At 43.7% G+C, this 27,838-nt stretch overlaps 1 protein-coding gene across 1 annotated transcript in view; it reads right to left on the bottom strand.

Moving 5' to 3' along the window:
- The window catches only part of zbtb16b (zinc finger and BTB domain containing 16b), a 142,949-nt gene that overhangs the window by 50,542 nt on the left and 64,569 nt on the right, over positions 1 to 27,838 (bottom strand). Inside the window, exon 4 of the mRNA XM_061973174.1 lies at positions 16,402 to 16,488. Coding sequence (XP_061829158.1) covers positions 16,402 to 16,488 — 87 coding nt within the window. The remainder of the gene's footprint in view (positions 1 to 16,401; positions 16,489 to 27,838) is intronic.

The following is a 27,838-nucleotide window of genomic DNA, read 5'->3' on the forward strand; positions in this document are numbered from 1 at the left end:
ACCGCCTGTTTTTAGCACAGGTGAAATGTCCTTAACGTAAACCCTCCCCTCCCAAACCACGCGCCTAACCTGGACACATCTGATTAGATTACCTACAACTTGTGTCAAAACAAGGTAGAGGTCATGCGTCCCAAGCTGAGATCATGACAAAATGAGAGAGTAATGCCCTCCTGTACTCTGCTCTTGATAACCGGCCAAGCTTGTAACAGAGCTCTGGATGTTTACACATCAGTGAGGGTGACGACGGTAGAAACTTCTGGGCAACACCGACACCCCCCCACGTTTCCATCAACTATTCATACTGTGTGTGCCACCTGGAGTTACAGTTACATGCCAGGCGGTTATCACCTTTCTCCGACTGTGGCAACAACATGTGTGGGTACACACAATGGGACATAAGTAGGAGTGGTCTTTTTTCTGTAAACAACTCTGAACAGTCATGTTGGTATTAGGGTTGTCCCGATACCAATATTTTGGTACCGCTGCCAAAATGTATTTCGATACTTTTCGGTTCTTTACAAAATACAGGGGATCACAAAACATGAGGGGCTGGGCGATACGGACGAAAAGTAGAGATGGCTTTTTTGCCGATATCCGATATTGTCCAACTCTTAATTACCGATTCCGATATCAACCGATACCGATATATACAGTCGTGGAATTAACACATTATTATGCCTCATTTTGTTGTGATGCCCCGCTGGATGCATTAAACAATGTAACAAGGTTTTCCAAAATGGAAAAAAAATGCCAACATGGCACTGCCATATTTATTATTGAAGTCACAAAGTGTGTTATTTTATTTAACATGCCTCAAAACAGCAACTTGGAATTTGGGACATGCTCTCCCTGAGACAGCATGAGGAGGTTGAGTTTCTAGGGTAGGATGTTGCAGGGGGTGTATATTGTAGCGTCCCGGAAGACTTAGTGCTGCAAGGGGTTCTGGGTATTTGTTCTGTTGTGTTTATGTTGTGTTACGGTGTGGATGTTCTCCCGAAATGTGTTTGTCATTCTTGTTTGGTGTGGGTTCACAGTGTGGCGCATATTTGTAACAGTGTTAAAGTTGTTTATACGGCCACCCTCAGTCTGACTTGTATAGCTGTTGACCAAGTATGCATGCATTGGCTTTTTTGCCAATATCCGATATTCCGATATTGTCCAACTCTTAATTACCGATTCCGATATCAACCGATACCGATATATACAGTCGTGGAATTAACACATTATTATGCCTAATTTTGTTGTGATGCCCCGCTGGATGCATTAAACAATGTAACAAGGTTTTCCAAAATAAATCAACTCAAGTTATGGAAAAAAAAATGCCAACATGGCACTGCCATATTTATTATTGAAGTCACAAAGTGCATTCTTTTTTTTTAACATGCCTTCAAAACAGCAGCTTGGAATTTGGGACATGCTCTCCCTGAGAGAGCATGAGGAGGTTGAGGTGGGTGGGGTTTTGGCGGTTTCTAGGGTAGGATGTTGCGGGGGGTGTATATTGTAGCGTCCCGGAAGACTTAGTGCTGCAAGGGGTTCTGGGTATTTGTTCTGTTGTGTTTATGTTGTGTTACGGTGCGGATGTTCTCCCGAAATGTGTTTGTCATTCTTGTTTGGTGTGGGTTCACAGTGTGGCGCATATTTGTAACAGTGTTAAAGTTGTTTATACTGCCACCCTTAGTGTGACCTGTATGGCTGTTGACCAAGTATGCATGCATTCACTTTTGTGTGTGTGAAAAGCCGTAGATATTATGTGATTGGGCAGGCACGCCCCCAATATTGTTGTCTGGGTGGAAATCGGGAGAAATTCGGGAGAATGGTTGCCCCGGGAGATTTTCGGGAGGGGCACTGAAATTCGGGAGTCTCCCGGGAAAATGGGGAGGGTTGGCAAGTATGACTGGGAGACGCAACTGCTCTGTACTTCTCTCTACGTCCATGTACCACTCCGTACAGCGGCGTTTTAAAAAGTCATAAATGTTACTTTTTGAAACCGATATTGATAATTTCCGATATTACATTTTAAAGCATTTATCGGCCGATAATATCGGCAGTCCGATATTATCGGACATCTCTAATTATGTCACATGAATTTTCTGCCACCTTATTTTGTTGCAGAGGGTTAAAAAGACAAACAAAAGGGAAGACTTCAGCTCCAGTAAATCTAATATTTCATTATCCTTGTCCTTGTTTGTGAGTTGAATTGCCTCCAGGAGGTTTTTGTTTTGGTTTGAGATGCAGTGTGACTTTTTATTTATGGAGATTAAAAAAAGATGCTGTATTTAGAAAGCCTTTTTGTTGTCTTTAAGAAAAGAGGGATTGTACTGAACCCCGAGATTCGTTTGTAGCAAGGATTCTAATTGAATTTGTCCAAAGGCCAGATTTTTTTTTCTCAGAAGACACGATGAGGACCGGTAATATGAAAACACATTAATTATTAGAAATCAGATCTGTCGAGTGACTTCATGTGATTTCTCACAAAACATATCTCATTAACCATGTATGTATGCAGATTAATCACACAATTTACTTTGACCGTACATGCTCCTTTTCCTTAACCGTGGATGGTTATCTTAAAGGAGTCATGAGTGTTTATGCCACAGGTGTCAAACTCAAAGCCTGGGCACTAGGCCACCTACTCAGTGGCCTAGTGGTTAGAGTGTCCGCCCTGAGATCGGTAGGTTGTGAGTTCAAACCCCGGCCGAGTCATACCAGAGACTATAAAAATGGGAGCCATTACCTCCCTGCTTGGCACTCAGCATCAAGGGTTGGAATTGGGGGTTAAATCACCAAAATGATTCCCGGGCGCGGCCACCGCTGCAGCCCACTGCTCCCCTCACCTCCCAGGGGGTTATCAAGGGTGATGGGTCAAATGCAGAGAATAATTTCACCACACCTAGTGTGTGTGTGTGACAATCATTGGTACTTTAACTTTAACTTTAAATCTGGCCCGCCACATTATTTTATGGGGCCGTGAAAGCCTGGAAATCCATCCATCCATCCATTTTTCTACCGTTTGTCCCTTTTTGGGGTCGCGGGGGGGTGCTGGAGCGTATCTCAGCAGCATTCGGGCGGAAGGCGGGGTACACCCTGGACAAGTCGCCACCTCATCACAGGGCCAACACAGATAGACAGACAACGTTCACACACTAGGGCCAATTTAGTGTTGCCAATCAACCTATCGCCAGGTGCATGTTTTTGGAGGTGGGAGAAAGCCGGAGTATCCGGAGGGAAACCACACAGGAAGGCCTAGGTGGGAAACGCACGGACCGCCACTGTACTTTGAGAGGTAATCATTGAAGTCGGACATCGCTGTAGGCCTAGGTGGGAATAGCACGGTCCGCCACTGTATTTTGAGAGGTAATCTTTGAAGTCGGACATCGCTGAAGGCCTAGGTGGAAAACGCACGGTCCGCCACTGTATTTTGAGAGGTAATCTTTGAAGTCGGACATCGCTGAAAGGCCTAGGTGGGAAACGCACGGTCCGCCACTGTATTTTGAGTGGTAATAATTGAAGTCGGACATCGCTGAAGGCCTAGGTGGGAAACGCACGGTCCGCCACTGTATTTTGAGAGGTAATCTTTGAAGTCGGACATCGCTGAAGGCCTAGGTGGGAAACGCACGGTCCGCCACTGTATTTTGAGAGGTAATCTTTGAAGTCGGACATCGCTGAAGGCCTAGGTGGGAAACGCACGGTCCGCCACTGTATTTTGAGAGGTAATCTTTGAAGTCGGACATCGCTGAAGGCCTAGGTGGAAAACGCACGGTCCGCCACTGTATTTTGAGAGGTAATCAATGAAGTCGGACTTCGCTGAAGGCCTAGGTGGGAAACGCATGGACCACCACTGTATTTTGAGAGGTAATCTTTGAAGTCGGACATCGCTGAAAGGCCTAGGTGGGAAACGCACGGTCCGCCACTGTATTTTGAGTGGTAATAATTGAAGTCGGACATCGCTGAAGGCCTAGGTGGGAAACGCACGGTCCGCCACTGTATTTTGAGAGGTAATCTTTGAAGTCGGACATCGCTGAAGGCCTAGGTGGGAAACGCACGGTCCGCCACTGTATTTTGAGGTAATCAATGAAATCGGACTTCACTGAAGGCCTAAGTGGGAAACGCACGGAACACCACTGTATTTTGAGAGGTAATCTTTGAAGTCGGACATCGCTGAAGGCCTAGGTGGGAAACGCACGGTCCGCCACTGTATTTTGAGAGGTAATCTTTGAAGTCGGACATCGCTGAAGGCCTAGGTGGGACACGCACGGTCCGCCACTGTATTTTGAGAGGTAATCATTGAAGTCAGACATCGCTTTAGGCCTAGGTGGGAAACGCACAGTCCGCCACTGTATTTTGAGAGGTAATCAATGAAGTCAGACTTCACTGAAGGCCTAGGTGGGATACGCACGGTCCGCCACTGTATTTTGAGAGGTAATCATTGAAGTCGGACTTCGATGAAGGCCTAGGTGGGATACGCACGGTCCGCCACTGTATTTTGAGAGGTAATCTTTGAAGTTGGACATCGCTGAAGGCCTAGGTGGGAAACGCACGGTCCGCCATTGTATTTTGAGGTAATCAATGAAGTTGGACTTCACTGAAGGCCTAAGTGGGAAACGCACGGAACGCCACTGTATTTTGAGAGGTAATCTTTGAAGTCGGACATCGCTGAAGGCCTAGGTGGGAAACGCACGGTCCGCCACTGTATTTTGAGAGGTAATAATTGAAGTCGGACATCGCTGAAGGCCTAGGTGGGAAACGCACGGTCCGCCACTGTATTTTGAGAGGTAATCTTTGAAGTCGGACATCGCTGAATGCCTAGGTGGGAAACGCACGGCCCGCCACTGTATTTTGAGAGGTAATCAATGAAGTCTGACTTCGCTGAAGGCCTAGGTGGGAAACGCATGGTTGCCACTGTATTTTGAGAGGTAATCATTGAAGTCGGACTTCGCTGAAGGCCTAGGTGGGAAACGCACAATCTGCCACTGTATTTTGAGAGGTAATCATTGAAGTCGGACTTCGCTGAAGGCCTAGGTGGGATACGTACGGTCCGCCACTGTATTTTGAGAGGTAATCATTGAAGTCGGACATCGCTGAAGGCCTAGGTGAGAAACGTACGCCCCGCCACTGTATTTTGAGAGGTAATCAATGAAATCGGACTTCGCTGAAGGCCTAGGTGGGAAACGCACGGTCCGCCACTGTATTTTGAGAGGTAATCATTGAAGTTGGACTTCGCTGAAGGCCTAGGTGGGATACGCACGGTCCGCCACTGTATTTTGAGAGGTAATCTCTGAAGTCGGACATCGCTGAAGGCCTAGGTGGGAAACGCACGGCCCGCCACTGTATTTTGAGAGGTAATCAATGAAGTCTGACTTCGCTGAAGGCCTAGGTGGGAAACGCATGGTTGCCACTGTATTTTGAGAGGTAATCATTGAAGTCGGACTTCGCTGAAGGCCTAGGTGGGATACGTACGGTCCGCCACTGTATTTTGAGAGGTAATCATTGAAGTCGGACATCGCTGAAGGCCTAGGTGGGAAACGCACGGTCCGCCACTGTATTTTGAGAGGTAATCTTTAAAGTCGGACATCGCTGGAGGCCTAGGTGGGAAATGCATGGTCCGCCACTGTATTTTGAGAGGTAATCTTTAAAGTCGGACTTCACTGAAGGCCTAGGTGGGAAACGCACAGACCGTCACTGTATTTTGAGAGGTAATCTTTAAAGTCGGACATCGCTGAAGGCCTAGGTGGGGAACGCACGGCCCGCCACTGTATTTTGAGAGGTAATCTTTGAAGTCGGACATCGCTGAAAGCCTAGGTGGGAAACGCACGGCCCGCCACTGTATTTTGAGAGGTAATCTCTGAAGTCGGACATCGCTGAAGGCCTAGGTGGGAAACGCACGGCCCGCCACTGTATTTTGAGAGGTAATCAATGAAGTCTGACTTCGCTGAAGGCCTAGGTGGGAAACGCATGGTTGCCACTGTATTTTGAGAGGTAATCATTGAAGTCGGACTTCGCTGAAGGCCTAGGTGGGATACGTACGGTCCGCCACTGTATTTTGAGAGGTAATCATTGAAGTCGGACATCGCTGAAGGCCTAGGTGGGAAACGCACGGTCCGCCACTGTATTTTGAGAGGTAATCTTTAAAGTCGGACATCGCTGGAGGCCTAGGTGGGAAATGCATGGTCCGCCACTGTATTTTGAGAGGTAATCTTTGAAGTCGGACTTCACTGAAGGCCTAGGTGGGAAACGCACAGACCGTCACTGTATTTTGAGAGGTAATCTTTAAAGTCGGACATCGCTGAAGGCCTAGGTGGGGAACGCACGGCCCGCCACTGTATTTTGAGAGGTAATCTTTGAAGTCGGACATCGCTGAAAGCCTAGGTGGGAAACGCACGGTCCGCCACTGTATTTTGAGAGGTAATCATTGAAGTCGGACTTCACTGAAGGCCTAGGTGGTAAACGCACGGACCGCCACTATATTTTGAGAGGTAATCTTTGAAGTCGGACTTCACTGAAGGCCTAGGTGGGAAACGCACGGACCGCCACTGTATTTTGAGAGGTAGTCTTTAAAGTCGGACATCGCTGAAGGCCTAGGTGGGAAACGCACGGACCGCCACTGTATTTTGAGAGGTAATCATTGAAGTCGGACATCGCTGGAGGCCTAGGTGGGAAATGCACGGTCCGCCACTGTATTTTGAGAGGTAATAATTGAAGTCGGACATCGCTGAAGGCCTAGGTGGGAAACGCACGGACCGCCACTGTGTTTTGAGAGGTAATCTTTGAAGTCGGACTTCACTGAAGGCCAAGGTGGGAAATGCACGGTCCGCCACTGTATTTTGAGAGGTAATCATTGAAGTCGGACATCGCTGAAGGCCTAGGTGGGAAACGCACGGTCCGCCACTGTGTTTTGAGAGGTAATCTTTGAAGTCAGACTTCACTTAAGGCCTAGGTGGGAAACGCACAGACCGTCACTGTATTTTGAGAGGTAATCTTTAAAGTCGGACATCGCTGAAGGCCTAGGTGGGGAACGCATGGCCCGCCACTGGATTTTGAGAGGTAATCTTTGAAGTCGGCGGGAGAACATGCAAACTCCACACAGAAAAATCCCGACCCCGGGATTGAACTCAGGACTACTCAGGACGATTGTATTGTGAGGCACATGCACTCACCCCTGTTCCACCGTGCTGCCTAAGCCTGGAAATATTATGCGTTAATAAAATGCTTAATCTTTTTTTACTAAATGTATTTATTATTTCCCTTTTGACATTAAAAATCATGTGCTGCATGCAATTGCATATCTTTTAAAATTCAATATTATCAAAATATTATATTATTATTATTATATTATCAAAATATTATATTATCATGTATTCCCAAAAATATTTTTTGTTAAAATAAAGATAAATACTGTATTTAAATATCTGCTTGACTTATGATTTCAAAACAAATGATCAATCAAATTGGAGACTGGAAAATAGATTTTATGGTAAAAAAAACGTGAAATCAACTTTGGTGCTGGTTTTTTTTCCTCCATACACAGTCAGACACTAAAACATTAAAAAAAAAAAAAAAAAAAAACATTAAAACAAGATTTTACGGTAAAAGAAACAAACCTGCCAGCTCTGTTGCTTGAATTTTACCGCCAAAAGAGTGGTATTGTTTTTCCATTCCATTTTACTCAATTTTTTTATATGCTGTAAAAAAAAAAAACTTTTACTGTAAAATTCTGGTGACTAAGCTGACAGTTTTTAAAGTAATATTTTAATATTTTTTTGCAACTTATGTTAAAAAATATATTGTTAATGTATTATATGTATACACATGTATATTCATATATTACTCATTGTTAAAAGCGGCCCTCTGAAGGGAACCATAACTGCGATGTGGCCCTCAATGAAAATGAGTTTGACACCCCTGGTTTATACGGTCAATGCAAAGATGAGTGAGGAGACTCCGACTATTGTGCTTGCTGGCACATTTCATTTCAAAACACACCCTGTTGGGATTTAAGATCAAACTATTAGCAAATTTTGAGCAAATAAATGATGTGCATTGAAGTAAAACATAAAAGGTAAATTGTTCCTCTATGACATTCTGACAATAAAATTGTATTGGTGTCAACACATTGGGCTCTTTTTTTCAAGTTCCTTTAGATCAGTAGTTCTCAAACAATGACTAACAGTAACATACAGTAGCATAGTAGGCCTAATTATTCATTAGAAACAAGGCAGAGGTTTTATTTAACAAGTATATTTAATATATTTATTTATTTATTTTTAGGAAGTACAGTATTGCATTTCATTTTTATGCCGATGATTGCCAGATTTATTTTCCCATGGCACAAAATAACACGGTTCAAAGTCTTATTGACTGCCTGCACGACATCAAAGTCTGGCTTTCAGCTAACTTCCTGAGCCTAAATGAAGACAAAACAGAAGTTATGTTGTTCGGTCCAAGTCGCTCTCCCTCCCCCAACGTTGACCTCGGCACTCTGACCCCGTATCTCAGCGACTCTGTCACAAACCTGGGGGTAAAGTTTGACTCAGATTTTAAATTCGAAAAACAAATCAGCAGCGTCGTTCAAAAAAGCTTTTATCAATTACGCCAAATAGCGAAAGTGAAACCGCTTCTATCAAGACATGATCTTGAGAAATTAATCCACGCTTTTATCTCGACTCGTCTTGATTACTGTAATGCCCTGTATGTTGGCATTAGCCAGGCCTCCCTCGCCCGCCTGCAGCTCGTGCAGAACTCTGCTGCTCGTCTGCTAACACAGACCCGCAGACGTGAGCACATCACCCCTATTTTAGCGTCCCTTCACTGGCTCCCTGTGCGTTACCGAATACATTTTAAACTCCTTTTATTTGTTTTTAAATGTCTAAACAACCTCGCGCCAACCTATCTCTCCGACCTCCTTCAGCCTTACTGCCCCACCCGATCCTTAAGATCAGCCGATCAGCTGCTGTTGACGGTCCCTGACACAAGGCTGAAGCTTAGAGGTGACAGAGCTTTCGCCGTTGCTGCTCCCAAGCTCTGGAACGACCTACCCCTGAGTGTTAGACAAGCCTCCTCTCTTCCTGTTTTTAAATCTCTCTTAAAAACATACTTTTATTCCATGGCTTTTAACACTGAGTGATATCCATCCTGCAATGGCGCCCCATAATACACCTGCTGTGATCCTGTTTTTATGTTTTTATGTTTTTATTAATTCTATTTTAATTATTTATTTTTTATCATGTTCTGTTTGTGTTGTGTTGTGTTTGCTCGGTACTCGTTTTATCTTTTAACCTGCTCATTGTACAGCACTTTGGCTACCCCTGTGGTAAATTTTAAATGTGCTTTATAAATAAAGTTGATTTGATTTGATTTGATTTATATTTGGCCAGTTTAACAATACACACAGCTTAAACAGTAACACTGTGTTTAGGGTTAGGGTTAGGGTTGTACAGTATACCGGTATTAGTATAGTACCGCGATATTCATGAATAATTTTCGGTACGATACCGTCTCTGAAACGTACCGGTCCCGCGCCCGCGTCAATGTCGCGTCGTGACATTGCTAGGGTTTACGAAGACAGGAGCATGTTCGGCAGCGCACAATCACAGAGTACTTACAAGCAGACACAGTGTGTAGACAGAAAAGGGAGAACGGACGCATTTTGGCTTGAAAACTAACGATAAAGGGGAAGTTATAACACTGAAACACCCTCAGGAAGATGTGCTTTAAGACTGGGCTAGCTGCAGTGTTTTAGCTACTTCTAAATCACTAATCCTGGTCTCCATGGCGACAAATAAAGTACGTTTCTTACAAGTATCATCCCTGCAGGACTGTTAATAGCTAAACATGCTTCACTACACACATCAAAATGTAAACAAACGCCCTTGGTGGATCTACACCTAACATCCACTGTAATGATACCAAGTACAAGCACGTATTGAGTCGATACTACTATGATTACGTCTATTTTTTGACATCACAACATCTTCTTTCGTTTTTTTAAAATGTATATTATGTTTATAAACTTAGAAATATGTCCCTGGACACATGAGGACTTTGAATATGACCAATGTATGATCCTGTAACTCCTTGGTATTGGATCAATACCTACATTTGTGGTATCATCCAAAACTAATGTAAAGTATCAAACAACAGAAGAATAAGTGATTATTACATTTTAACAGAAGTGTAGATAGAACATGTTGAAAGAGAAAGTAAGCAGATTTTAACAGTAAATGAACAAGTAGATAATTAATTAATTTTCTACCGCTTGTCCTTAATAATGTGTACAAAATAATAGGTGTATAAAAGACACAATATGTTACTGCATATGTCAGCAGACTAATTAGGAGCCTTTGTTTGTTTACTTACTACTAAAACAAGTTGTCTAGTATGTTCACTATTTTATTTAAGGACAAACTTGCTATAATAAACATATGTTAAATGTACCCTAAGATTTTTTTGTTAAAATAAAGCCAATAATGCCTTTTTTTTGGGTCCCCTTTATTTTGAAAAGCACCGAAAAGTACATAAATAATTTTAGTACCGGTACCAAAATATTGGTATCGTTACAACTAGGGATAATAATAATAATAATAGTACATTTGATTTATAAGGCGCCTTTCTGGGCAATCAAGGACACCGTACAAAATCAAAACAATAAAATCAAATTGGATAAAAACAACAATAAAAACAACAAAGATAGAGAATATCGGGCTGCCGATATTATTGGCCGATAAATGCTTTAAAATGTAATATTGGAAATTATCGGTATCACTTTCAAAAAGTAAAATGTATGACTTTTTAAAACGCCGCTGTGTACACGGACGCAGGGAGAAGTACAGAGCGCCAATAAACCTTAAAGGCACTGCCTTTGCGTGTCGGCCCAGTCACGTAATATCTACGGCTTTTCACACACACAAGTGAATGCCCAGCATACTTGGTCAACAGCCATACAGGTCAAACTGAGGGTGGCTGTATAAACAACTTTAACACTGTTACAAATATGCGCCACACTGTGAACCCACACCAAACAAGAATGACAAACACATTTCGGGAGAACATCCGCACCGTAACACAACAGAACAAATACCCAGAACCCCTTGCAGCACTAACTCTTCCGGGACGCTACAATATACACCCCCCCGCTACTCCCTACCCAAGAAAGCATGTCCCAAATTCCAAGCTGCTGTTTTGAGGCATGTTAAAAAAAATAATGCACTTTGTGACTTCAATAATAAATATGGCAGTGCCATGTTGGCACTTTTTTCCATAACTTCAGTTGATTTATTTTGGAAAACCTTGTTACATTGTTTAATGCATCCAGCGGGGCATCACAACAAAATGAGGCATAATAATGTGTTAATTCCACCACTGTATATATCGGTATCGGTTGATATCGGAATCAGTAATCAAGAGTTGGACAATATCGGATATCTGCAAAAAAGCCATTATTGGACATCTCTAATTACAACACTAGTTTGCATATAAATCCATCCATTTTCTACCGCTAGGAAACACTATACTTTCATCAAGTGATTCTCTGGCGTACCACTAGATGGAGCCTGCACCACGGTTTGAGCAGAGTCCTGTATAAAAAAAGAATATAGACAACGAAACGGGAGGCGCCATTTTTTGGTCCCCCGGAAGCATGCCATCGAGTATTTCTGACGTTAGTTTTCCTGACAAAATAAACCAAAACAATAAGTCTAAATATAGTTTTAAGTATACTCCAGCTCATAGACTTACAATAAAACCTGCTTTTATTTTGTAAAAGTATAATTTTGGGGCAGCAGGGGTTAGTGCATGTGCCTCACAATACGAAGATCCTGAGCTCAATCCCAGGCTCGGGATCTTTCTGTGTGGAGTTTGCATGTTCTCCCCGTGACTGCGTGGGTTCCCTCCGGGTACTCCGGCTTCCTCCCACCTCCAAAGACATGCACCTGGGGATTGGCAACACTAAATTGGCCTTAGTGGCTCTCTGGAACGCTCCCCGCCGGTGAAAAATAAACATTTTACCCTCATTTTTGCCAAAATCCTGATTAGCTTTGGACCAACAATTACGAATAAATCATGACTTTTGTGTGAAGTACACTATATTGCCAAAAGTATTTGTCCACCCATCCAAATGATGAGAATCAGGTGTCCTAATCACTTGGCCCGGTGTATAAAATCAAGCACTTAGGCATGGAGACTGTTTCTACAAACATTTGTGAAAGAATGGGCCGCTCTCAGTGATTTCCAGCGTGTAACTGTCACAGGATGCCACCTCTGCAACAAATCCAGTCTTGAAATTTCCTCGCTCCTAAATATTCCAAAGTCAACTGTCGGCTTTAATAATAAATGAAATACTTCTCACCATTAAACAGGTGCGGTAAAAATCGAATGGATGGATTAAAATGCTTGAGAATGTTTTATATTTTTAACACGGAATTATTCATTACTTATCGAGTTTAAGCAATGTCAGCTAAGATTCATCTGAGAGCCAGACGCATCAAAAGGGCCACATCTGGCTCGAGAGCCGTAGGTTCCCTACCCCTGATCTAGTGGTACGCCAAATAATCGCCTAATTAAATATTCAAACACAGTGTTACTGTTCAAACTGTGTGGTTTTACAGTGGCTAAACATGTCAAATATACTTGTTAAATAAAACCTCTGCCTTGTTTTTAATGAATACTTGGGCCTACAATGCTGCTGTATTTTAATGTTGAGTCATTATGGTGGTACTTGGAGAGCCAGGTGTTTTCTGAGGTGGTACCTAGTGAAACAAGTTTGAGAACCACTGCTTAAGAGTAGTCCGTGTACAGCTTGACATCAAGTCAGTAAGGTATGTAGCCGTAATTGATTGCAAAATGTGCATATGATGCTTGTTGACATTGTACAAACCCCGTTTCCATATGAGTTGGGAAATTGTGTGAGATGTAAATATAAACGGAATACAGTGATTTACAAATCCTTTTCAACACATATTCAGTTGAATATGCTACAAAGACAAGATATTTGATGTTCAAACTCAGAAACGTTTAGTTTTTTTTTGCAAATAATAATTAACTTAGAATTTCATGGCTGCAACACGTGACAAAGTAGTTGGGAAAGGGCATGTTCACCACTGTGTTACATGGCCTTTCCTTTTAACAACACTCAGTAAAGGTTTGGGAACTGAGGAGACACATTTTTTAAGCTTCTCAGGTGGAATTATTTCCCATTCTTGCTTGATGTACAGCTTAAGTTGTTCAACAGTCCGGGGGTCTCCGTTGTGCTATTTTAGGCTTCATAATGCGCCACACATTTTCAATTGGAGACAGGTTTGGACTACAGGCAGGCCAGTCTAGTACCCGCACTCTTTTACTATGAAGCCACGTTGATGTAACACGTGGCTTGGCATTGTCTTGCTGAAATAAGCAGGGGCGTCCATGGTAACGTTGCTTGGATGGCAACATATGTTGCTCCAAAACCTGTATGTACCTTTCAGCATTAATGGCGCCTTCACAGATGTGTAAGTTACCCATGCCTTGGCCACTAATACACCCCCATACCATCACAGGTGCTAGCTTTTCAACTTTGCGCCTATAACAATCCGGATGGTTCTTTTCCTCTTTGGTCCGGAGGACACGACGTCCACAGTTTCCAAAAACAATTTGAAATGTGGACTTGTCAGACCTCAGAACACTTTTCCACTTTGTATCAGTCCATCTTAGATGAGCTCGGGCCCAGCGAAGCCGACGGCGTTTCTGGGTGTTGATAAACGGTTTTCGCCTTGCATAGGAGAGTTTTAACTTGCACTTACAGATGTAGCGACCAACTGTAGTTACTGACAGTGGGTTTCTGAAGTGTTCCTGAGCCCATGTGGTGATATCCTTTACACACTGATGTCACTTGTTGATGCAGTACAGCCTGAGGGATCGAAGGTCACGGGCTTAGCTGCTTACGTGCAGTGATTTCTCCAGATTCTCTGAACCCTTTGATGATATTACTGGCCGTAGATGGTGAAATCCCTAAATTCCTTGCAATAGCTGGTTGAGAAAGGTTTTTCTTAAACTGTTCAACAATTTGCTCACGCATTTGTTGACAAAGTGGTGACCCTCGCCCCATCCTTGTTTGTGAATGACTGAGCATTTCATGGAATCTACTTTTATACCCAATCATGGCACCCACCTGTTCCCAATTTGTCTGCTCACCTGTGGGATGTTCCAAATAAGTGTTTGATGAGCATTCCTCAACTTTATCAGTATTTATTGCCACCTTTCCCAACTTCTTTGTCACGTGTTGCTGGCATCAAATTCTAAAGTTAATGATTATTTGCAAAAAAAAAATGTTTATCAGTTTGAACTTTAAATATGTTGTTTTTGTAGCATATTCAACTGAATATGGGTTGAAAGGGATTTGCAAATCATTGTATTCCGTTTATATTTACATCTAACACAATTTCCCAACTCATATGGAAACGGGGTTTGTAATAGTAAGGGCAACACATGTGATGCCAGTGTTGTGTTGTGTGAACGTAGCACATGGTGGGTCTGGATACTGAAGGCGATGGAGGGTGATATGTGAGAGGGCCTCCCACCTCCCTCTGCATAAATTATGGAGCACCATGCCAGGGACAGTTTAACCCAGCCAGCATGACGAGCCACTTTCAAACCCCACGTCCCAAAGTTGTGAGGTAACTGGAGTGTGTGTGTGTGTGTGTGTTCTGGCAATGCTTACTTAATGGGGACATCGCTCTGTTTACACAGTCACCTTTAGGGGACCTCTGACGGTATGGGGACAAAAAAAACAGGTCCCCTAAAGGGAAACCTTTTTAAATGATAGTCAGATGCCTAAGTGATTTTTAAGCTTTGGCCCATAAAACATGTTTACTGGTTAGTTTGAGTGTGAGACATTTGACATTCCTCAGTAGTCACGTACAAATTTGTGTGAATGATGCAAAATTATTTAAATGTGGTCCCCATGAACCATATTAACTCTTTTCCCCATGGTCCCCAGTAAGAATGATCAGCACATTACTTCATCAATCCAGAGATTTAAATGCCTACTGAAACCCACTACTACCGATTACGCAGTCTGATAGTTTATACATCAATGACGAAATCTTAACATTGCAACACATGCCAATACGGCCGGGTTAGTTTACTAAAGTGCAATTTTAAATTTTGCGCGACATATCCTGCTGAAAACGTCTCGGTATGATGACGTCAGCGCGTAACGTCGTGGATTGTAGAGGACATTTTGGGACAGCATGGTGGCCAGCTATTAAGTCGTCTGTTTTCATCGCAAAATTCCACAGTATTCTGGACATCTGTGTTGGTAAATCTTTTGCAATTTGTTCAATGAACAATGGAGACAGCAAAGAAGAAAGCTGTAGGTGGGAAGCGGTGTATTGCGGCCGACTGCAGCAACACAAACACGGCCGGTGTTTCATTGTTTACATTCCCGGAAGATGACAGTCAAGCTTTACCATTGGCCTGTGGAGAACTGGGACAACAGAGACTCTTACCAGGAGGACTTTGAGTTGGATGCGCAGACACGGTACCGTGAGTACGCTTCCAAACATTTGATCGCTTGCCCGTACGTGCGTGCCGCTATGTGCATGTTATGTACGTAACTTTGGGGAAATATATGTGCTGTATGAACTTTGGGGAGGTGAACGGTATTTTGGGCTGTGGGATTGAGTGTGTTGTGCAGGTGTTTGAGTTGTATTGGCGGGTTATGTGGACGGGAGGGGGGAGGTGTTTGTTATGCGGGATTAATTTGTGGCATATTAAATATAAGCCTGGTTGTGTTGTGGCTAATAGAGTTTATATATGTCTTGTGTTTATTTACTGTTTTAGTCATTCCCAGCTGAATATCAGGTCCCACCCGCCTCTCACAGCATCTTCCCTATCTGAATCGCTCCCACTGCCCTCTAGTCCTTCACTCTCACTTTCCTCATCCACAAATCTTTCATCCTCGCTCAAATTAATGGGGAAATCGTCGCTTTCTCGGTCCGAATCGCTCTCGCTGCTGGTGGCCATGATTGTAAACAATGTGCGGATGTGAGGAGCTCCACAACCTGTGACGTCACGCTACTCGTCTGCTACTTCCGGTACAGGCAAGGCTTTTTTATCAGCGACCAAAAGTTGCGAACTTTATCGTCGATGTTCTCTACTAAATCCTTTCAGCAAAAATATGGCAATATCGCAAAATGATCAAGTATGACACATAGAATGGACCTGCTATCCCCGTTTGAATAAGAAAATCGCATTTCAGTAGGCCTTTAAAGACGTGTATGAGCTAACTGGGCAGTGGACATTTTACACCATTTTTTGTATGCCTCCACAACCTTTAGAAAGGGTGGTCCCCACAAGTGATGATCAAAAACTTAGTCCCCATTCCAAATGATAACCAGTGTGTGTGTGTGTGTGTGTGTGTGAGTAACATACCTGTGTGCGTTAGCCTGTGGGCATCCAGAGCCTCCTCTGAGGAGAAGGTCGCTCCACACTGATCACACACCAGCGCCTCTGCAGGAGCTGCGGATACATGTTTAAACAAAAAAAAAAGATGGTGTAGTGGTCAGAGAGATTCTTCATCTTGCATTTAGGCCCCCTTTACACTAAGACGGATAAGGTTATCCAGGGTTAATCCCACCTAACCTTATCCGTGTCCACACACAACAATGCCACTGTTTAAGACCCCGCCTGCCGGCGCAACACGACCTAATACGCATGCGCGGAAAATGCACACGTCATAGTCACCTCCAGTGTTGCTTTGTGTGCAAGTTCTTCAATTTAACTTATCTGAACAATATCCAGCGTTGTGGTATTTCAAATAACTGGTATCCAATGGGCTGTGGGGCCTTATTGTAGTGAATCACACCTGAGACATCATAAATTAATCAAATCTTTAATAGACATCAATCAATCTAGGGATCTAGATATCTGGTCAATCATCAATCATCATGTGGATCTAACATAATAGTGAGGGTCCAGCCCATAAAGGATCTAAAATAATAGTGAGAGTCCAATCCATAGTGGATCTAACATAATATTGTGAGAGTCCAGTCCATAGTGGATCTGGCATAATAATGTGAGAGTCCAGTCCATAGTGGATCTAACATAATAGTGAGAGTCAAGTCCATAGTGGATCTACCATAATATTGTGAGAGTCCAGTCCATAGTGGATCTAGCATAATAGTGTGAGAGTCCAGTCCATAGTGGATCTAACATAATAGTGTGAGAGTCCAGTCCATAGTGGATCTAGCATAATAATGTGAGAGTCCAGTCCGTAGTGGATCTAACATAATAGTGAGAGTCCAGTCCACAGTGGATCTAACATAATAATGTGAGAGTCCAGTCCATAGTAGATCTACCATAATATTGTGAGAGTCCAGTCCATAGTGGATCTAGCATAATATTGTGAGAGTCCAGTCCATAGTGGATCTAGCATAATAGTGTGAGAGTCCAGTCCATAGTGGATCTAGCATAATAATGTGAGAGTCCAGTCCATAGTGGATCTAACATAATAGTGAGAGTCCAGTCCATAGTGGATCTAGCATAATAATGTGAGAGTCCAGTCCGTAGTGGATCTAACATAATAGTGAGAGTCCAGTCCATAGTGGATCTAACATCATATTGTGAGAGTCCAGTCCATAGTGGATCTAGCATAATAATGTGAGAGTCCAGTCCATAGTGGATCTAACATAATAGTGAGAGTCCAGTCCATAGTGGATCTAACATAATAGTGAGAGTCCAGTCCATAGTGGATCTAACATAATAGTGTGAGTCCAGTCCATAGTGGATCTAACATATTAGTGAGAGTCCAGTCCATAGTGGGGCCAGCAGGAGACCATCCCGAGCGGATAACCTTCATTTTCCATTAGTTTTTGGTGACTTTATATACTCTGGACCTAGACGTTGAGTCTGCGACATACATGGCGGACAATAACTGATACAGTCTGCTTTGCCAGTCCAAAAGCATTCGCTGTTTTCCATAGTCTTCCCTCGGCGGCCAGGTAATACAAATCAGAAAGCTACCTTTTTTTATCACATCCACGGGAGCCCGCATTCTCGTTGTCTGTCCTTCGACAAAAGGACGAAACTTTTCGGTAAGTCGAATCACAGCTGACCCGGACATTGGAAAGTTCTCTTGCCGTCTGAGAAGTGTTGTATCCCAAATAACTGCAATCGCTTTCTCTTAAGGTATTCATGTGTGATTTCTAGAGATGTCCGATAATATCGGAATACCGATATTATCGGCCGATAAATGCTTTAAAATGTAATATCGGAAATTATCGGTATCAGTTTCAAAAAGTAAAAATTATGACTTTTTAAAACGCCGCTGTACGGCGTGGTACACGGACGTAGGGAGAAGTACAGAGCGCCAATAAGCCTTAAAGGCACTGCCTTTGTGTGCCGGCCCAATCACATAATACCTACGACTTTTCACACACACACACACAAGTGAATGCCAGGCATTCACTTGTGTGTGAATGCCTAGCATTCTAAGGGTGGCCGTATAAACAACTTTAACACTGTTACAAATATGCGCCACACTGTGAACCCACACCAAACAAGAATGACAAACACATTTCGGGAGAACATCCGCACCGTAACACAACATAAACACAACAGAACAAATACCCAGAACCCCTTGCAGCACTAGCTCTTCCGGGATGCTACAATACACACCCCCCGCTACCACCAAACCCTGCCTCCCCCCACCAAGTTAATGTTGATATTTACCTCAGAAGGCTGCAAAGAGAAAAGAGGCATTCAATTTTTTATTTAAATTGTATTTAATATACCATTGATGTTTTTTTGTTTGTTTTTTGAAAGTTGATTTTGCACTATTAGGTTATATAAGCGTTGCTTGTTCCATATTCAGTGTTAAAGCAAATCAGTGTAGCAAACTGAGCAATAATTAAAGGCCTACTGAAACCCACTACTACCGACCACGCAGTCTGATAGTTTATATATCAATGATGAAATCTTAACATTGCAACACATGCCAATATGGCCGGGTTAGCTTACTGAAGTGCAATTTTAAATTTTGTGCGAAATATCCTGCTGAAAACGTCTCGGTATGATGACGCCGGCACGTGACGTCACGGATTGTAGAGGACATTTTGGGACAGCATGGTGGCCAGCTATTAAGTTGTCTGTTTTCATCGCAAAATTCCACAGTATTCTGGACATCTGTGTTGGTGAATCTTTTGCAATTTGTTCAATGAACAATGGAGACAGCAAAGAAGAAAGCTGTAGGTGGGAAGCGGTGTATTGCGGGCGGCTCCAGCAACAACACAAACACAGCCAGTGTTTCATTGTTTACATTCCCGGAAGATGACAGTCAAGCTTTACTATTGGCCTGTGGAGAACTGGGACAACAGAGACTCTAACCAGGAGGACTTTGAGTTAGATGCGCAGACGCGGTACCGTGAGTACGCATGCAGCTGCGGCTTCCAAACATTTGATCGCTTGCCCGTACGTGCGTGCCGCTATGTGCATGTCACGTACGTAACTTTGGGGACTTTGGGGAAATATATGTGCTGTATGAACTTTGGGGAGGTGAACGGTACTTTGGGCTGTGGGATTGAGTGTGTTGTGCAGGTGTTTGAGTTGTATTGGCGGGTTATATGGACGGGAGGGGGGAGGTGTTTGTTATGCGGGATTAATTTGTGGCATATTACATATAAGCCTGGTTGTGTTGTGGCTAATAGAGTATATATATGTCTTGTGTTTATTTACTGTTTTAGTCATTCCCAGCTGAATATCAGGTCCCACCCGCCTCTCACAGCATCTTCCCTATCTGAATCGCTCCCACTGCCCTCTAGTCCTTCACTCTCACTTTCCTCATCCACGAATCTTTCATCCTCGCTCAAATTAATGGGGAAATCGCCGCTTTCTCGGTCCGAATCGCTCTTGCTGCTGGTGGCCATGATTGTAAACAATGTGCAGATGTGAGGAGCTCCACAACCTGTGACGTCACGTGCATATCGTCCGCTACTTCCGGTACAGGCAAGGCTTTTTTTATCAGCGACCAAAAGTTGTGAACTTTATCGTCGATGTTCTCTACTAAATCCTTTCAGCAAAAATATGGCAATATCGCGAAATGGTCAAGTATGACACATAGAATGGACCTGCTATCCCCGTTTAAATAAGAAAATCGCATTTCAGTAGGCCTTTAACGTTTTATTCACTTTCTCTTGCTAATTCAAGGCTTGAATGTTTGATTCGTTCATTATTGTTATTCTATTTTCAAATGTATTATTAATTTCATATTTACCTCAGAAGGCTGCAAATGGAAAAGAGGCATTACCTTTTTATTTACATTTTATTTGATATGCCATTGATATTTTTTAATTATTATTCTTATTATTATTATTTGAAACTCTATTTTGCATGTCACTATAAAGTTATATAAGCCTTGCTTGTTCAATATTTAATGCAAAACTTGTTTGGGTCCCTATTAAAAGGTTAATTTGTTCAACCTTCAGTTTTAAATTTTGGCCCGCTCTGTATTTGAGTTCGACACCCCTGGTTTAAGGGGTTATCCGGCTTAGTGTAGACACAGCCTGAGAGGAGGGAGGGCTACTTGGTCCTGGTCAGGTGCAAAGGAACGGAGGAAGCCACCACAGGAACACGAGTCAGACAAACAAAAGCAGCAGCAGACAGGGTGCAACGGCCCTTCTTCCCCACAGAACGAGCCAAGCTGAAGAGTTTTATTTACCATGCCCTGTTATCAGCCTCTGAACAGTGAGTAGACTGTCTGCCTGAGAGGCCACAGAAGGACTGGGTGTTCTCTCTACAGCAGACGCTTAGCGCCCGCGGCACAGTCACTTTTTATACGAAAAATAAATAAATGAGAATTCACTTCAGAGTCGACAGCCCCCGTATCCCGTCGCACGCGACGCAACGACACTTCCCAGTTCACCTTTGGAATGCCCTTGTCTGTTGCGACGTGCACGTACGGCTCGCAAGAAACGCTCAATCCGTGCCGTGCACTCACCTCACACCTGCACACACACACACACACACGCACAGCTGTCTGGATGTGGGTCGGCTCTCACAGAGATGTAAATCGGTCGCAGATCCATACTGGCCCAGGGCTCATTCACTGATCTATTTTCTGCTCAGCTGGCTTTAAATGAAGTTAAAATGACTCATTAAAACACCCACAAGCTTTGGGAACTTTGAGCGCCGCAGCCTAAATGTGGTCCTCTCTCAACTCTCACCATGCCTCCATGCACAGGCAGACTTGATGGATTGTACTGTGCTCCAACATACGAGTAGTATTATGGTGTGTGTATAAGGTAAGACATATTAGCTGGCGTTTGGTGTCGCAATATTATGCAAAAGCATAATATTCTTACCTTCTGGTACCTGCTGATCTGTATTTGGCATCTGCATAAGTCCTGAAAATGTGCGCGCGCTTTCAACCTTTGTGGTCCGTGCCGACGCCGTGGTCCAGTGTTTCCCACACATTCATTTATTTGTGGCGGGCCGCCACGAAAGAATTACGTCCGCCACAAATGGATTTTTCGGCTTTTGACTCGCTCGACCGCTCATAAAAGCAATGGGACTGTCTGTGAATGTTGCTTGTAGTTACAACTCCGGTGCAGTAGGTGGCGGTAGCCTACTATGCATTGTAACTCCGCCAATAGTACTTAATTCACCTGGTGGGCCAGAAGAAGAAGAAGAAGAGGGACGGACGGACGGACGGGATCAAAATACGAGGGTAATATAAGTTATAGGTAGATAGGTTATAGCTGGATCGCTCGCGGCTCGTCATATATTTAACGTTAATCCGCGATTTCACCGAGCGTTTCACTGACGGTGAGCAGCCTGACGCTGCTTCATTAACACCGCCGCTGTTTGACTCGGGGGCCGGGGCAGACGCACGTAGTAACAGTCACGTGTTTTCATACCGACGAGCTAACGTGTCCAGGTTATAACCCTGTTGTCAATAAACACACGTGGACTGAAGCTAAATTGCCCACTGCAGCACGTGAATGCAATGAAAAGAATAAAATCCGAGCCAACCAGCTGTTAAAATGTTGTCCAGGTTAATGTTTTGGCCATTAAAGGCCCTTCATTTCAAGATTTCAACTGTGATCGGGCTTTAAACAGGTGGCTGACCTGTTCAGATGAGTGTAACTGCTACTGGTCAAATAATGTGAAATAGCATTTAATTTTACATGTATGCAATGCCATTTAAATGTAATTATAGATAATAATAATAATAATAATAATAATAATAATAATAATATTAACACGGTGGCAGAGGGGTTAGTGCATCTGCCTCACAATACGAAGGTCCTGAGTAGTCTGGGGTTCAATCCCGGGCTCGGGATCTTTCTGTGTGGAGTTTGCATGTCCTCCCCGTGACTGCGTGGGTTCCCTCCGGGTACTCCGGCTTCCTCCCACCTCCAAAGACATGCACCTGGGGATAGGTTGATTGGCAACACTAAATTGGCCCTAGTGTGTGGATGTGAGTGTGAATGTTGTCTGTCTATCTGTGTTGGCCCTGCGATGAGGTGGCGACTTGTCCAGGGTGTACACCGCCTTCCGCCCGATTGTGGCTGAGATAGGCTCCAGCGCCCCCCGCGACCCCAAAGGGAATAAGCGGTAGAAAATGGATGGATGGATGGATAATAATAATAAATACTGTGTAGTGTTGTAAATAGTCAACGGGAAGAATTTTAGTAAGATATAAGCCATGAGCACTACACAGCCATAAAAAAACCTAGGCAGGACAAGTAAAAATATTGGGGCAAGTAGATTTGAGAAGTCGGGCAAGTAGAAAAAAAGCTTAACGTTGAACCCTGCATGTGTTGAGCTGCTGCCGCTTAAGGTTGGACGGCACTGTACATAGAGCGCTTCTGCTCGTTAGTAATAAATTCTAATGTTGGATGTTCACTCCTTCACACAGATGAGTACAGAAAAATATTTTCAACGGCCGAAAAGGGCTCGACTTGGAGAGGAGGTAGGCCTACAGTCCGGACCACAGGTGCGACCTGTTCAGCAGCAGCAGGAGGAGGAGGAGGAGGAGGAGGTTGACTGACTGTGGCAGGACACCTCTGCCTCTGTTTCACTTCATGTTGCTGGTAAATAATATGGTTGTAGTAGTAGGCTAAATTTAAATTATTTAGTATTCACTAATTAAAGGGGCAGAGCTTTAAGAGACATTTTAGCGTTTATATTTTATAAGATATATTTTTTGTAAGAACCACAATTAATAAATATATTTCAGTGAATCACTAATTGTTCAAATCTGTGTATAAATATGTACATAAAATGTTGTAATTATATTCCAACTCCGCGTTCTTCTTTGTCATCGCCGCTGCTGCCGACACCCCCTGACCACACCACCACAAATAGATGCCTGTCCTGTGGGAAACACTGCATTATTATGCCTAATTTTGTTGTGATGCCCCGCTGGATGCATTAAACAATGTAACAAGGTTTTCCAAAATAAATCAACTCAAGTTATGGAAAAAAGTGGCAACATGGCACTGCCATATTTATTATTGAAGTCACAAAGTGCATTGTTTTTTTTAACGTGCCTCAAAACAGCAGCTTGGAATTCGGGACATGCTCGGGACATGCTCTCCCATGAGGAGGTTGAGGTGGGCGGGGTTGGGGGGGGGCGGGGTTTAGGCGGGGGGATTTAGGGGGTAGCGGGGGTGTATATTGTAGCATCCTGGAAGAGTTAGTGCTGCAAGGGGTTCTGGGTATTTGTTCTGTTGTGTTTATGTTGTGTTACGGTGCGGATGTTCTCCCGAAATGTGTTTGTCATTCTTGTTTGGTGTGGGTTCACAGTGTGGCGCATATTTGTAACAGTGTTAAAGTTGTTTATACGGCCACCCTCAGTGTGACCTGTATGGCTGTTGACCAAGTATGACTTGCATTCACTTGTGTGTGTGAAAAGCCGTAGATGTTATGTGATTGTGCCGGCACGCAAAGGCAGTGCCTTTAAAGGTTTATTGGCGCTCTGAACTTCTCCATACGTCCGTGTACACAGCGGCGTTTTAAAAAGTCATGAATTTTACTTTTTGAAACAGATACCGATAAATTTGAAACCGATACCGGTCATTTCCGATATTACATTTTAAAGCATTTATCGGCCGATAATATCGGCAGTCCGATATTATCGGACATCCCTAGTTCTTACTTATATCTGTCAGTAAACGCGCCATGATAGCGCTAAAACATACCGGTGTAGTGAGTAGACATTATTCACCCAAGGAACTTTAGTTATTAGAGAGTTTTTCACGGGACACATTTCCGGCCTTGTTGTTGCACTAGTGAGCCACAGATGAGGAGATGCTGCTCGGTTATTGATTTACAGTCGCGATCAAAAGTTTACATACACTTGTAAAGAACATAATGTCATGGCTGTCTTGAGTTTCCAATCATTTCTACAACTCTTATTTTTGTGTGATAGAGTGATTGGAGCACATACTTGTTGGTCACAAACAACATTCATGAAGTTTGCTTCTTTTATAAATTTATTATGGGTCTACTGAAAATGTGAGCAAATGTGCTGGGTCAAAAGTATACATACAGCAATGTTAATATTTGCTTACATGTCCCTTGTTAAAGGTAAAGTAGCAATGATTGTCACACACACACTAGGTGTGGTGAAATGTGTCCTCTGCATTTGACCCATCCCCTTGTTCACCCCCTGGGAGGTGAGGGGAGCAGTGAGCAGCAGCGATGGCCACGCTCGGGAATCATTTTGGTGATTTAACCCCCAATTCCAACCCTTCCAAGCAGGGAGGTAATGGGTCCCATTTTTATCGTCTTTGGTATGACTCGGACGGGGTTTGAACTCACAACCGACCGATCTCAGGGCGGACACTCTAACCACTAGGCCACTGAGTAGGCAAGTTTCACTGCAATAAGGCGCTTTTGGTAGCCATCCACAAGCTTCTGCTTGAATTTTTGACCACTCCTCTTGACAAAATTGGGGCGGTTCAGCTAAATGTGTTGGTTTTCTGACATGGACTTGTTTCTTCAGCATTGTCCACACGTTTAAGTCAGGACTTCGGGAAGGCCATTCTAAAACCTTCATTCTAGCCTGACTTAGCCATTCCTTTACCACTTTTGACGTGTGTTTGGGGTCATTGTCCTGTTGGAACACCCAACTGCGCCCAAGACCCAACCTCCGGGCTGATGATTTTAGCTTGTCCTGAAGAATTTGGAGGTAATCCTCCTTTTTCATTGTCCCATTTACTCTCTGTAAAGCACCAGGTCCATTGGCAGCAAAACAGGCCCAGAGCATAATACTACCACCACCATGCTTGACGGTAGGTGTGGTGGTCCTGGGATTAAAGGCCTCACCTTTTCTCCTCCAAACATATTGCTGGTTATTGTGGCCAAACAGCTCAATTTTTGTTAAAGGGGAACATTATCACAATTTCAGAATGGTTAAAACATTACAAATCAGTTCCCAGTGGCTTATTTTATTTTTCGAAGTTTTTTTCCAAATTTTTACCCATCACGCAATATCCCTAAAAAAAAGCTTCAAAGTGCCTGATTTTAACCATCATTATATACACCCGTCCATTTTCCTGTGACATCACATAGTGATGCCAACACAAACAAACATGGCGCATAGAACAGCAAGCTATAGCGACATTAGCTCGGATTCAGACTCGGATTTCAGCGGCTTAAGCGATTCAACAGATTACGCATGTATTGAAACGGATGGTTGTAGTGTGGAGGCAGGTAGCGAAAACGAAATTGAAGAAGAAACTGAAGCTATTGAGACATATCGGTTTGAACCGTATGCAAGCGAAACCGACGAAAACGACACGACAGCCAGCGACACGGGAGAAAGCGAGGACAAATTCGGCGATCGCCTTCTAACCAACGATTGGTATGTGTTTGTTTGGCATTAAAGGAAACTAACAACTATGAACTAGGTTTACAGCATATGAAATACATTTGGCAACAACATGCACTTTGAGAGTGCAGACAGCCCAATTTTCATCAATTAATATATTCTGTAGACATACCCTCATGTCAGCAGGCCAGGGAAGCTAGGGTCGATATTCTTCTCTTGATCATCTTCGGTGGCATAAGGGACGGTGTGAGCCAAGACATCCAGGGGGTTTAGCTCGCTCGTCTGCGGGAACAAACTGCCGCCATTGCTTGCCGTGCTACCGAGGGCCTTTGTCCCTGAATTGCTCACACACTCCGGCAGATTCAATGGGGGTCTGGCGGCAGATTTCTTTGACTTTATCGTTGGAAATGCATCTGCTTTGAGTGTCGCAGGATATCCACACATTCTTGCCATCTCTGTCGTAGCATAGCTTTCGTCGGTAAAGTGTGCGGAACAAACGTCCAATTTCTTGCCACTTTGGCATCTTTGGGCCACTGGTGCAACTTGAATCCGTCCCTGTTCGTGTTGTTACACCCTCCGACAACACACCGACGAGGCATGATGTCTCCAAGGTACGGAAAACAGTCGAAAAAACGGAAAATAACAGACCTGATTTGACTCGGTGTTTGAGAAAATGGCGGATTGCTTCCCGATGTGACGCCACGTTGTGACGTCATCGCTCCGAGAGCGAATATTAGAAAGGCGTTTAATTCGCTAAAATTCACCCATTTAGAGTTCGGAAATCGGTTAAAAAAATATATGGTCTTTTTTCTGCAACATCAAGGTATATATTGACGCTTACATAGGTCTGGTGATAATGTTCCCCTTTAAGACCTTTGTTAGATCTGAATCTGGGTTTGACGTGGTTAGTGGAGCTCCCCCTGGTGTTGTGGTTATGGCGGTCATTTACATTCTGGAAGTAGTTTGACATGTACTTCGGTATCAGGGAGGTGTAGCGGATTTTATAGACTAGGCTCAGTGCAAGTTGTTTTACTCCGTCCTCCACCCTGAGCCAGCCCACTTTGGAGAAGTGGGTAGGAGTGAGGTGTGATCTGGGGTGGAGGTCTAGAAGTAACCTGACTAGCTTGTTCTGGGATGTTTGGAGTCTTGATTTGAGGGTTTTGGACCAGGAGGTGCATGCGTAATCGAAAAAGGGTTGAATGAGAGTTCCCTCTAGAATCTTCATTGACGCTTACATAGGTCTGGTGATAATGTTCCCCTTTAAGACCTTTGTTAGATCGGAATCTGGGTTTAACGTGGTTAGTGGAGCTCCCCCTGGTGTTGTGGTTATGGCGGTCATTTACATTCTGGAAGTAGTTTGACATGTACTTCGGTATCAGGGAGGTGTAGCGGATTTTATAGACTAGGCTCAGTGCAAGTTGTTTTACTCCGTCCTCCACCCTGAGCCAGCCCACTTTGGAGAAGTGGGTAGGAGTGAGGTGTGATCTGGGGTGGAGGTCTAGAAGTAACCTGACTAGCTTGTTCTGGGATGTTTGGAGTCTTGATTTGAGGGTTTTGGACCAGGAGGTGCGATGAGGTGGGCCCTGCGATGAGGTGGCGACTTGTCTAGGGTGTACCCCGCCTTCCGCCCGATTGTAGCTGAGATAGGCTCCAGCGCCCCCCGCGACCCCAAAGGGAATAAGCGGTAGAAAATGGATGGATGGATGGACCAGGAGGTGCATGCGTAATCGAAAAAGGGTTGAATGAGAGTTCCCTCTAGAATCTTCATTGACGCTTACATAGGTCTGGTGATAATGTTCCCCTTTAACCAAGTATTAGTGATATTGTTATTATAAGCGCTAACGCAGACAAACTATTTATCGAGTGGTCTGCTGTTCTCTCGCTTCCTTTCTCCCTGCAAGTTTGTGCTAGATCATGAATCATGCATCTCACCTGGACAGAAGAAGCCTGAGTAGGTATTCTGACAAGTTGGTACACTTTTGACAGGCATTTAGGACCAGAAAATGGCATAGACCAGTGTTTTTCAACCTTCAA

This window comes from Nerophis lumbriciformis, linkage group LG17 (genome assembly GCF_033978685.3).
Source record: "Nerophis lumbriciformis linkage group LG17, RoL_Nlum_v2.1, whole genome shotgun sequence".
In the NCBI taxonomy this organism is placed as follows: domain Eukaryota; kingdom Metazoa; phylum Chordata; class Actinopteri; order Syngnathiformes; family Syngnathidae; genus Nerophis; species Nerophis lumbriciformis.